The following is a 13,147-nucleotide window of genomic DNA, read 5'->3' on the forward strand; positions in this document are numbered from 1 at the left end:
GCTAGCTATAAAGTTTTCCCTCACAATGTATATTTCAATTCTTCCCATCAATTAAAAAAACCCCATTTATTCCCTTTGTCGCTGAGAGGGTTTTGTGGTGAACAGATGACACACCCCTTCCAAGTCAGAGGGGTCTTTACTCCAGTGTAGGCCCATTGAATGCTGCTAAACTTGTCTGGAGTGAACCAATTATACTCAAATGGCATCTCTCCCCTCCCTCCTGACTCTTCAGTTATCTCCCGCAGGCAGATCCCAGGTAGATTTACCTGGAAACAAGCCCACAACAGAAGTTACACCCAAGAAAGCAGGTTCAGAGCTTTAAGTGTTTGTTCCACATTCCCCTCAGTGGCTTTAATTTCCAAAGCAGCTTCTTCCTTTCTTTATCACCGTTAATCATTAATTTGGTCCCATGGAAAGAGCCCTGACTTCACCCTGGCCAAGGGCCACAGCTCAGCAGGAGAGCACCTGCTTGGCATGCAGAAGGTCCCAGGTTCAGTCCCTGCTGGCATTTCCAGGTACGACTGGGAGAGATCCTGTCTGAAATTCCAGAGAGCTGCTGCCAGTCAGTGTAGGCAATGCTAAGCTAGATGGACTGACTGAGTATAAGGCTGCTTCCCATGTTCACCTCTCACAACAACCCTGAAATTCCATTTGAAAGACAGTGGAGCTAACGTCCTGAGTTGGGTATTTTCCATGTCCTCTCTCCCAGTGAGTCCCGGGCAAGCTGTGGTGAGATTTAGAAACAAGGGGAAGGTCTAAGTTTAAAATACAAATATAAGTTTCTATCTTCTGCTGAGTGAGACTCCACAGGTCCAGCTATGGGTGTAGCCAGGCTTTATGTTGGGGGGGGGGGCCAGAACAGACGTATCTGTGACGCAATTGTTCAGTTAGTTTTTTATTTATTTACTTGATGGGGGCCAGCTGCCCATGGGTCCAGCTAACCCCATATTGTCTGCTGTAGCAAAAGCTCTCCAAACTCTCAGTCTAGAGGGTCTTTCTTAGCCCCTCCATGGACTTTTCCCAACCTGGAGCCCTTCAGGGGCTCATAGGAGCTGCATTCCCAAACAGCTGGAGGGCACCAGGTTGGCAAATGTCTGCCCCAACATGCAAGAACAGCTGAGGGGTTCCTCTGCTTTTTAAAAAAGAGTTTTCATTTGGTGGGGTATGAATTCGAATTTTGAACTTTTGTGGAGGTAGATAAATCAGTGCTGCAGGAAATGCACTTTGTTAAATATGATTTGGGGCAGAGTTGAGCAGGCACATTTATTGGCAGAATGCACACGCATTCTGAGAGAATAACGCACACCTCCTTGAGCTCTTTGGAGAAAAAGGTGGGCTGGAAATACAATCAGTATATAAACATTTGTTTATGAACTGCAGCCAGGCAGAAGGGAAGATCCTTCCGCCCCACGGACATTTGCCTTGGATGATGGTAGACGTCAAAACCACGCCTGAACTTCAGATTTATGGGCTGTTTTGAGTTCAAGATTTATTGGCCTGAAACGCTGTTATCAAAAGGTAAAGCGATCCCTGGGAATGGGCCAGAGACGTTCCTTGGAGGGGTGGGGAGCCATAACTTTTCCTTCCACCAACAAGAAGGGCTGCTTCCCACCGTCTCTGCTCTGCATGTGGAGCAGAAGCCTCAAGGCTCCAACGGGAGTCCATTACCTGCCGTCCAGCCATGTCGGAAGTGAATATGTCACCCACCCACCCATTCACCCTGACGTAAATGCAAGTACTTCATTCTCTCTGCAACAAGAAACTTTGCAGTGTGATGTAGCGGTTGAAATGCTGGACTAGGACCTGGGAGACCAGGATTCAAATCCACCACTCAGCCACAAAGCTCACTGGGTGACATCGAAGGCCAGTCACTGCCTCTTAGCCTAACCTAGGTCACAGGGCTGTTGTTTTTTTGTGGGGAAGGTGGGGAATACGTATGTAGACCGCCTTAAGCTCCCTGGAGGAAAGCTGGGGTATAAATGTCACACACACACACACACACACACACACACACACACACTCCTTTATTTATTTGCATCCTGCCTTTCTCTTAGTGCAGGACCCAGGGTGACACATGGCATAAATTAAGTGATACTAATAAAACATGCTCTCTCTCTCTCTCTCTCTCTCTCTGTGTGTGTGTGTGTGTGTAACATTTTTAAATAAATAACCCTGTTAAAACTGGCGCTAAAAATGTGTTTTAAATAAATAACCCTGTTAAAACCGGTGCTGAATATCATTTAACACATAAAAGCACAATGCAAGCGCTCTTTTTGGGCAGTTTTTGCGCCTTTTTCACAGTTTAAATCAGTTTAATTATTACCCAAATTCTCTTCAACACTTCACCTCAGCAGAGGCTGCCACAACAGCCAGGTTCAATTCCTTTATGTCAGAAAAGCTGACTGGGAGACCTTGGCCAGACTGCTGCATCTTAGACTAGCCTGCCTCACAGGGTTGCTGTGTTGACAATATGGCATTGGGATAAAAAGTGTCATCATGATCCATGATTTTTAATTTTCATGGGAGTTTTTAATATCTGAGTCACCAGCTGATTTGAATACAGAACTTCCGGGTTCATGCCTCATGTTCTTTGCAAGGCAGGCAGAGACTGGGCAGTGTTGAGCTGTGGTGGCGTAGACATGCTGCCTAAGGGGACCTCAAGGAGAAAGGGAAACAGAAGCAGATTCCCTCGAATAAGCTGCCCACAACCTGTGTGGTGTATGGAGCAGTCCAGAGAAGGTCGTGACAAAGATCCATCACAGGAGAGAAATCACAGTAATAAAGTTTGGAGCAAACACAATAAATGCAAATCTGGGCTTCCTGTTTAGAGAAATTAAATTACAGGAGTCAAAAGGCAGGGCAGCAGAGATTTATTGAGAAAACACCAGCCACACATTTTCCATTTCCACAGTCTGTGCTGTGTTAGTGCTCCGGGTGGAGTCAGCTCCTCATTTTTTAAAAAACACATATTAGGCACAAGGAAAGTCCACCAGAGATCTCACTCTTCAGCTGCCTCAGAGACTAGGCACCGTGGGTGAATATCCTGGTTGTGTCCCAGATTCTTTTTTCCCTTTGATTTTTAGGCGGGGCTTTTTCATTATTCCAAACTTGGGGCCCCTCTCCAATTTAGCTGTGTTTCCTGCATTACTGGGTGTTGGACTAGACCAGGAATGTCCAACTCCCGAGAGACTGATCTACTCATTGGATTGACAAAGGCTGTTGACCTTTTCTGGGGGGAGGAAGACCCAAAGCTCTTGAGCTTATTCTGGGGAGGCTTCAGCAAAGCTGTTGAGCTTTTTCCTTTTTGTATTTCTTTTCTTTTGGTGGGATCATTTAAGAATCACGCAATCGACCAGGAATGCCCCGCGATCGACCGGTGGATCACAATCGACCGGTTGGACATCCCTGGACTAGACCTTTGGGATCCCTTCCAACTCTACAGTTCTATGATTCAATGGCACATCTTCCCCAACCCAGAGTCAGGGACAGGCAGGCTGGAGATCAACTTTTATTATTATCAAAACTATAGTACAACTGTATCAACGCAAAGGTAACCAGCCCTGTCCAGATGAGGCAAATTGCTTCGCAACATCATGACCCAAAGCTGTTCCTCAAGATACAAATGGCCCAACTCCCAGCTTCCAACTGGCCTGGCCTAATTAGCTCCAAATTGCTACCAGCAATCAAGAGTAACTTGGTTATTCTAATTACCTGCCCGCTTCTTGCTTTCCTCCTTTACTTTTGTTTGATGTAGCATTTAATTTCCTCTTTCTCTCTGACAAACATGGAAAACGGTGCCCTTTATCTTTGCAATCACCCGGGGACTGGTCTTCTATATTATCTCTCCGTTCTTCCCTTCTGTACAAACAAACACACCCCAACCAACCTCTTTCCAACTTCTGCTTATTTTTCTTCTTTAAAGCATCTGATTTAACAGGTTGACTCGAGATAGCAGGTTTGGGATGCAGTGTACCTGCCTGCCACTTTGAACGGGAAGTTCAATTTTTTTGAATTCGCACCCACCACCATCCACATTCTTGGGCGACTAGTCAAATATTAAGGACTTGCTTTGTATGCAACTAGATTGGGCTTATTCAGGCAGGCCTTTGGGCCTCATAAGATTAATAGTTACCGTCAAGCTAACATTTGCTCTACAATTTTAACATACAAAGCCAGATTGAAAGCCAGGAACCTAGCAAACCTACGGAAATACGTATAATCGTCAGGAAGCATCGACTTGGACTTTATCGCTGTCCAGGCATTCAGACTGCTTCTGCCCACCAGGTGCCCTCCAGATCTTTCAAACTACAGTTCCCATCGCCCCCAGCCTGTTGCAGCCCAAAATGGCTGTGCTGACAAGGACTGATGAGAGCTATAGTCCAAAATATTTGCAGGGCACCAGGATGAAAGCAGAAACATTCCTAGCCTGAAACACCCACAATCCCAAACCAAGGATCATTTTGAACCCTGCTCCCGTCTGCTATGTACTGTTGAAAGCACTTTAGGGCTTGCTGTATTCACCTTGGCTGCAACCACGCCTTTGGCTGACTGGAAAGCCAATATAGCGCTTTATACAGTGGTGCCTCGCAAGACGAAATTAATTCGTTCCGCGATTTTTTTCGTCTTGCGATTTTTTTCGTCTTGCGAAGCACGGTTTCGGAAAAGTTTTGGAAAAGCTTCAAAAATCACCAAAGTCTTCAAAAACCTCAAAAAAGGCTACCACACCGCGTTCTATGAGTTGCTCCTCGAAGTCAAGTCGCAACTGTATTAACGGTGTTAAGAAAAAGGAAACAAACTTGCAAGACGTTTCCGTCTTGCGAAGCAAGCCCATAGGGAAAATCATCTTGCGAAGCAACTCAAAAAACCAAAACCCCTTTCGTCTTGCGAGTTTTTTTGTCTTGCGAGGCATTCGTCCTGCGAGGTACCACTGTATATTGGAAGGGTGGAAGCTGACCTATTAAGGCAAGCTGCATGAGGGTCCCTTTCTGCTGGTGCTTCCAGAAGGGTGTGGATCAGCACCTGGCATCTCCTGATGGCTACTAGCCCAAGTGGCTCTGCTCTGTCTCCACAGTTAGAGGGAGCAATGCTTCTGAATCCCAGTTGCTGGAAAAGGCAGATTTGCTCTTGTGCTCAGGTCCTGCTTGCTGGTTTCCCATTGGCCACTGTGAGAACAGGATGTTGGACTAGATGGGTCATTGGCCTTATCCAGCAGGGCTCTTCTTTCTTATGTCTTGGTCTTGGATGAAATTGCCATCTTAATCCCTCCCCCCGCCCCAAACTCAGCCCCCATCAAAGTCGAGACATTCTTGGTTTTGACTTCTTTAATTAGCCTTTTTTTCTCTCCTTTCGGTTTACAAGTTAAATCAACAGGAAACAATAAACCATTTTTTTCTCGTCATATAATATATATATATATATTTATAAAAATCAGTCTTGAGAATTAATTTAAAAACAAAAAGTCCTTTGTAGCGATCACTCCCTCTTCTTTAATGTTTTCTATTAAGAGGTGTTATTGGTCAGCACAGCAGGATTTAATTTTTTTAAATTACCTTTACAAAAAAAACCCAACCCAATGTATCTTTTTGTAAGATGTTTTGGAAAAATGGGAGTGGGGTGCGGGGAGAGAACATCCATTGAGTTTTACTTCTAGAGATGGGGGAGGGTGTATTTGCCATCAGAAACGCAGCATTTGAGGAGGGAGCAGCATTTTACTGTATCAAAACTTGTGGTATCCAAAATGGGTTTTCCGCACTGGATACGTACATACATACCTCTCCCTGAAATAGTTCAGGGATTTTGAGGTGTGCATGCAATTTTCTTTTTATAAGATGGGGAAGAAAAGGCAGCTCATTTACAAACTCCGTAACCACTCCTTTCAAATCATATTCACCTTGGGCAGAAAATTTTCTGCTGTGTAATCTGCTCTAGGGCTAACTCTCCATGGGTCATCAAATTGGGTTGAAATCCCTGCTTGTTTCAGTGGAGTGTGTTATGGTGTAAAGTCTAGAGCTGCAGCCTAATCAAGATAGCTCCGGGACTTCTTAAAAAAATTATAATCCCTGGATTAAATCTCCCCCCCCCTCCTGACAGATATCTGTAAAGAAGAATCCCTAGCTTTGGTACAGAAAGGAAGTCACTAGACTGAGTTAAAAATAAAATTTCCACTGCCCCTCCCCCAATATACAGCAGGGCCCAGTCTTCATTACCTGCAAACTATAGGTAACACCATAATTTGGGGGAAATTATCCCTCCAATAACACGGCAAGCCTGGTTGGGCAGCCAGGAGGAATCGTGTCTGCTCCCCAAATGTCCTCCTCATCATTTTGAGTAGCTTTAGGGCAAAATTTAGAATCTGAGAGGCAGTCGTTCCATTTACTGTCCTCTAGGAGGCAGTGTGTCGACATATTTTTACAAAGCAGCAGAGGCTCTGCTTGAAATGTTAAGGGGGCAATATTGTAATGCAGAATTTGCGGGTGCAATACCCTCTGGGTGTTTTGGGCTACAATTCCCAGCCTGTGCACCATGGGGCTGATGGGAATTGAAGTCCAAAATATCTGGCGGGTATCAAGTTGTCAGATGTTTGCAATATCTCAGTCTCCTGCAAACTGCAATTGCGTTAACCAGCCTTCCTTCCCGAGGCCTGTCTCGGAGCGATGAATTGTTGAGCTTTAGCAGCTTGAATCATTATAAAAGATGAATCAGGGGCTTCTGGATGTATTCCCCAAAGGAAGTTCCCCTGTTTTAGCACTTGGGTCAACATTCTCTGGAACTGAAGGTCCTTGGCAGGGCGCAACCATTTACTACTGAAGCACTTTGTTTCCTGCCACAACTATGAACCCTGAAACTGGGTGTGTGTGTGTGTGTGGAACCTGCAACCGGTGTATGTGCAACCGGTTTGCCAATTTGTAATGTAGAGTGTTCCTTTAAAGAGGCATTAGAAAGTTTGTTCTTTGTGCTGTGTGTCACAGGGAGAGAGGAATGCCTGTCTTGGTAGCAGATTTGTGTGTGAGAGAGACAGAGAGAGAATGGGAAGCCGGGTAGGTAGAGTGTGTCTTATCCAGATAAAATACTGGATTCAAAGTGTGTGTGACCGGGGGGGGGGGGGGGAATCCCTGATGAGGGGTTAAATCCACAACTCCAAGGACACCAGGCACACAAACCTGGTGCTGGGACACATGCAGTGTAAGAATTCTGTGGTCTCATATGGACTGTCTTGGGTTGACAGACCTTCCTCCTTCCCCTTCTCAAGATGCAGAGGTTGGCCAGGAAAGCAGAAAACACTACTTCTTGCCCTGTGCACAGAGACCCATGGAGAAGCAATAAAATAAAATAAAGAATAATTTAAAACTTATTCTTTGTAAGGAGAGGGGGGCAGGCTCCACCCATTCCCAAAATAAATAAAGTTCAACTAAACAGAGGTGGGGTGGGGTGGGGTTCGGAATCGGCCACATCCCAGGTATTCATGGCACCCGAACTCTCCGGGTCATCCCCCGCCCTCCCCTCAATCTGAATTGAAGAAGACGCCCTGTGGGGCAATAAGAAGGTGGTCCTCCCCCTGCCCCATCGCCCATCAATGAGGAATGATCAAGGCCACAGATCAAGCGGCGGTCCCCAGGGGGGAGCTCTGACCCAGTTCCCGGCACCTCTCCCCACTCTCAGGGCGTGGTTTCCCGCTACCCCCTCCCCTCTTACCCGCCCACAGCCCACTCCAAAGTTAGCTTGGTGTGGCCTTTCCAAGTCCCTGAAGTTCCAGGCATGGCTTTGATTGGAGGAAACCTGGAGTTTGGTTGGGGGCAGCGGTACCCCAACGTAACCCCACCCTGCCACACCATCTAGCTCTCTGAGGAGCCGCCGTCTCCGACATTCAGTTCCTGGGTGTTCTCGGCCTCCTCCGGGATGTCCTGCATCCTCTGGAAATCTGGAAACCAGGCAAAAAAGACCTTGTTATCTCAAAAGGCAGCGGCGGATAACGGCCATTAATGAAGTTCAAAAACAGGAAAGAAAAAGCAGGTTGACTGTAGAATGCGGGTCTTTTCTGCAGAGACAACTTGGCTCTTACACCTGGACGTTCGCATCAGATCTTTATCTGCATGCAAATTTGGCCGAATGTTTAGAATCTGAATCTAGAACCTCAAAATGTAATATTCATACATGTCCAAACTCAATACTGCACAGTCTACATTACTAGGGCAAAGAGCATTGATACCTTGAGAGGGAGGGGAAATCTCTCAGTTTGGTATCAGCTGCAAATCTGATGAGCATTCCTTCATCCATGTCATTTATAGAGATGTGGGACAACACCAGGTCCAAGACAGAACCTTGTATCTTAATTATTGTATTTTATTTGTTGCTCTGTGCAGGGCCACCCAAAGAACATATACCGATGGACATATGTACAGATATGGAAAATAATCAGGTAAGTAAAATAAGTGCTCAAAGGGTAAGGGAAAAAAGCTGCAGGACCATGATGAAAAGGTACCTACAAAAGATTATACCAGCTTATGCAACAGGATACTTGGCTGGCCATGCCAATGAAGACCTACCCTTGACGGCTGTTCCATTTAAAAGCAAACCCCTCTTTTATTTTATTTTATTTAAGGCATTTATATGCCACTTAATAATTAGCATTTCTAAGTGGTGTATATAAAAATAAGCCATGCGGACAAAAAAGTCACTGTAAAGCTGAACACCACCTTCAAATGCCTGCTGGAAACAGAAAGTCCTTGCCATGCGCCTGAAGTTCAGCAAGGAGGTTCCCTGTCTAATCTCTATTGGGAGGGAGTTCCACAGGCTTGGACCAACTGTGTGGCTTCTAGCAGTTACGACCTGTGCATCTGAGTCGTGGGGGGCCACCTGCAAAGAGCTTGGTGATTGGGCAGGGATCTGAGGGATCAGAAGGTCCTTATAATATCCTGGACCCAAGCTGTAAAGTAACGCAAGGCCCTTGAACCTGGCCTGGCGTCATATGGGTTTGGCTTCGATCTTAATCTCTCAGGAGAGCCTAAACATAGGGAAAGCTTGGCTTGCAGGGGCAGTTGGATGACATCACAGCTTGCAGCATCTCCAGAGAAAGACCTTTCATCCCTCACCTCTTGGGCTCGAAGGGGGAGAATGTGGGTGGGCAACCCCTCCTCCTTCCTCGGGGAGCACCTCCAGATCATGGTCACCCTCCTGGAGTCTACCAGGCGCACCGTGGTAAGCCATGTCATCCCGCTGACAACCGACGAAGGTCTGGTGGAAGGAGTGGCTGCCAGGAGAGAGCAGGTCGCCTCCTCGGCTCTGCTGTCAGAAAGAGAAGAAGGGGGTGAACCTGGATCAAAGCCTCAAAAGGGTGTGTTCCGATGGAGCTGTTGGCATTATGGACATACCTTTCAATACTGTGGTTTTATTAATGTGGGTTGTAGCCAATTACAAATAATGGGCACGATGGACCTAAGTCCATTCAATTCAGTGGACCTACTCTGAGCAGAAGCAGTAAACAAACCTGGGTCTTTGTTACTGCTAAGCTGCCTTGGAAGGATTTTGCAGAATTGCAGAGTTGGGAAGGACCCAGAGGGGTCTTAACTAAAAGGTAGGCTATAAATAATTATGCATAAATAGATTTAAGCTTCAAAGAGACTTAAGTTTCCTTAAAATGCTGCCCCCCCCCCCTTGTGCAGAGCTCAGGGAAGGAACAAAGTTTTCCCACCCCCAACTTAGGCATCTCAATGGGGGAACCTAGTATCTTTTTTATTTTTTTAAAGGACAAATGGGGGGGGGCAGCACAAAAACACTGAGAGGGCAGGATACAGCCCACAGGGCAGCTCCCCACTCTACTGTAACTAATTGATCTAACGCTCCTCCCCTGTTTATTCTGCCACCATTTGCTCTATTTTCCTACGTTGACTTTTAGACTTGGAAACCCTCCATTGGACCCTACTGAGATTTTATTGGGATACCTGAAGGGAAATGGCTTAGGGATGGAAAAAGAAGTATTTTATTATTTGCGGATGGCAGAAAACATAATTCAGTCCCAGGCAGCATGGCCATTTTGTGCTCCCACCATCCTTGGCCAGTCCAAACTGATGGGAGGCATCTGGAGAGTGCTGGGTTGGCAAATACCAGGCTGACTGGAAAGCTTTTGAGCCCAATGGGAAGAAGCGCTTACCGGAGGTGGGGTGAAGTTTTGGTACAGAGCGTCGCCTGCGGGCAAGCTGCGCCTCCGAGGCTCTGCCCCCTTGCGCCCCCAGGCTGCCTCCAGGGGCTGCCGCAGAGCCACCATCTGCCTGCGCGCTTCTTCCACCTCCTGCTCCTGCTGGGCCCTCTCCTGCTCGCTCTCCCGCAGACGGACCTCCAAGGCAGCCACCTCCTGCACTTTCTCCTGGCAGAGCTGCCGGCAGCGGCTCAGCTCCTCCTGTAGCAGCGTGTGCTGCTTCTGCAGCAGTGAGAGGTCGGTGGCCTGCCGGTCGGCGGAGGAGGAGCCTTCCTTGCGTGAGTTGGTCCGGCTCAGCCTCTCCCGCCGCTCACCGGCCTCCTGCAGCTGAAGCTCCAGGAGCGAGTCCTGATGTGCCACAACACCCTGGAGGGGAGCAAAGGGGGAGGCGCCATTAGCAGGAGGCAGAAGTGCCTAATCGGCCTTGTTATTGGCTCTCGATATCCAGAAGGGCATTGCAAGGCTGTTGTGCTGCCACAGTCTTGCATCCTTGGCCAGCTACAACAGAGGTGAGGATGACAAGCCAAGCATAATCCTGCCCAGTAGCCCTGCCATTATTGAAGAAACTGGCCTCTGGGGACTCAAAGCCAGGCTTTCCCAAGCTGGCGCCCACCAGTTGTTTTAGACTGCAGTGCTCATCAGCCCCCGGCAACACTGCCATTTTGGACTACAATTCCCACCAGTCCCTGGCAACATGAGCCTGCTAGCTGGGGCTGATGGGAATTGTAGTCTGAAACATCTGGAAGGCATGAGGTTGGTTGAGGAAAGCTGCTGAAAATGTCTGGGCCTCCTCAGGAAGAGAACTGCATAACTGCAGGTGCAGGGCAGTAAACAAATTTAATATAACAACAACTGAATTATGAAAAGCAAGTGCGTTCTGCTCCTGTTTTGCCTTTTGGTCACCTGGCTCAGCAACAGGCCGTTTTCTACCCTTCATATACTACATGATTGCATCTTACATGGTGGTTCACTTTCCAAGCGTCCCACGTATAAACAAAAATTGTGCATACCCTAAACTAAACTTTGGATCTGCTCCACAGTCAGACAGTTGGGGGGGGGGAGAGTGAAAGACTCCCCAGCACTCCCAGAGTCTCCATGCACAGCAGGTCTTGCCCCCCAAGCAAGGTGGAGAGTTTAAAAGTTCTTTTTGCACTTGGGTCACGTGAAGCAGACACAGAGCAAAAAGAGTTTTCAAGTTCTGTGCCTTGCTTGCATTGAACTCGTGCAATTTCAACCAGCCAAGTTAAATGCACGTAAGATGCAACTGTGCTGTACCCAAAAATGCAAGCTCTTAGCAGACACAGCTCTGAAACAAACGGCATCCTCTTTGAACGGGAACCCTGGAATGGAGGCTCGAATCACACTGACCTGCAGGTTGTGAAGAAGGGAGTACAGAGTCCTGAGTCGCTGCAGCACTTCCTGCGGGGTGGAAGGACAAGGCAATCAGTCCAACAAGGCCACGCCACCCCATAGCCCCTGGCCCCGGCCCCCTGCCCCAGGTCTCCTCTATCCCACTCACCTCCTGTGGTACTTTCTGTTGTAGCTGATTGCCGTTCCCATCCTACAGTAGGGATGCAACACAAACTGTGTCAGGTGCTACCTTGGAAAAACTGACCAGGAAATCACATATCCCCTCAGCACCATATTGTCTACACTGACTGGAAGCTGCTTCCCTAGGATTACAGGCATGGGACATTTCCAGCCCTACCAAGAAGCACCAGCAATTGAACCCAGAACCTTCTGCAGGCAAATCAGATATTTTATCAGTAAGCTACGGATTTTTTTTTTCTCCTGGGGGGGGGGACCTCCAATGGAGATCTTAAAGCTCTTGAGATGTTTTCAGCTAGTGAGGGACAAACTTCTTTTGGGCTGGCTTGGCGAAAAAAATATTTGGTTTTTCAAACTTTCTTTGAGAATACTGGTGGTGCTGAGAGGGTTCCCTAGAGGTAAGAAATGACTTTACAGCTTCTCCTTAATTGAGATCATTTCCTGCTTAAATGAGATCATTTCCTGCTTGGGGAGGCAGGAGGATGTTGTTTTCTCTTAGTTCAGTTTGGTCCATCTTGACCCAGGAGAACCTTCTGCTCCATTCCAGACTTCAGGCCAGGCACAGAGCTCAGGCACAAACTCCCCACCAGCCACACCAAAAGACTCACCCGTTGATTTGAGTCAGACTCAAGCCTGATGAATTCGAGGGAGCCGTTGATGGTTCCGGTTTCGCCATCTGCAGGAGGAAAATAGATGAAACCAGGTGAGAGTGGGGATGGGGCAAATTCATTTACTATCCAAATTTACACCAAACAGAGGTCACTTCCGAATGACCCGTTTATTGAACCTTCACCCTGGAGCTTTAAGAGTATATCCTGATTTTCACCATGAAGGTCTCAAAAGCAGCTCACAACAATAAAATATACAATATGCAAAATTAAAAAACCTAAACCTCAAAAATTTTAAACCTCAAGGATTTATAACTGTACAAAGTTGTCTTTTGGATTTTTCTGTTTTGATTCATGCTGGTTTTTATGTGTTTGTTTCTTCATTGTTCCACCTCGATTTGAGGTATTTTGTGTGAAAAAAGCAGCCAATAAGATTGATCAATAATAATGAAAATAATTAATTACACAATCCGATTTTCCTGGTATGCGACTGAATCCTACCCATGAAACAGTGATAGTCCGGTAGGGGCGACAGGAGTTGCTCAGCAAATGGGGTTATGAATTCCTTCCCTAGGACTAGCTCAGCAGGGGAGCTGCTCTGCCCTGTAAGGTGAACTTTGGGGTGGGGGACAGACTTGCTAGGGGAAACTGGCAGGGAAGAGGGGCACGTACTTGTGGAATTGTTGGGGTTTGGGCTGGAGCACCCGTTGGGAGCCTGGCTATGGTTCTGGTCTCGGTCCCAGCCGGGTCCCACGAAGAGATCTTTGAGAAGTTCCACTGCGCAGGCATTTTGTCAGTA

At 47.2% G+C, this 13,147-nt stretch overlaps 1 protein-coding gene across 7 annotated transcripts in view; it reads right to left on the reverse strand.

The window, feature by feature from the left end:
* Positions 1-5,303: 5,303 nt before the first annotated feature.
* The window catches only part of ARHGEF2 (Rho/Rac guanine nucleotide exchange factor 2), a 112,552-nt gene continuing 104,708 nt past the window's right edge, over positions 5,304-13,147 (reverse strand). For 6 of the 7 annotated variants that reach the window (XM_077920314.1, XM_028708964.2, XM_028708967.2 and 3 more), the window contains 7 exons: positions 13,021-13,125; positions 12,349-12,416; positions 11,712-11,753; positions 11,561-11,611; positions 10,148-10,558; positions 9,090-9,282; positions 5,304-7,918 (listed from right to left, as the gene is read on the reverse strand). In XM_077920314.1, the coding sequence (XP_077776440.1) occupies positions 7,833-7,918; positions 9,090-9,282; positions 10,148-10,558; positions 11,561-11,611; positions 11,712-11,753; positions 12,349-12,416; positions 13,021-13,125 (956 nt within the window). In that variant the 3' untranslated portion in view covers positions 5,304-7,832. The remainder of the gene's footprint in view (positions 7,919-9,089; positions 9,283-10,147; positions 10,559-11,560; positions 11,612-11,711; positions 11,754-12,348; positions 12,417-13,020; positions 13,126-13,147) is intronic. The other variant, XM_028708966.2, reaches the window with a different exon arrangement.

The sequence above is a fragment of the Podarcis muralis genome, chromosome 16, assembly GCF_964188315.1.
Source record: "Podarcis muralis chromosome 16, rPodMur119.hap1.1, whole genome shotgun sequence".
Classification (NCBI taxonomy): Eukaryota; Metazoa; Chordata; class Lepidosauria; order Squamata; family Lacertidae; genus Podarcis; species Podarcis muralis.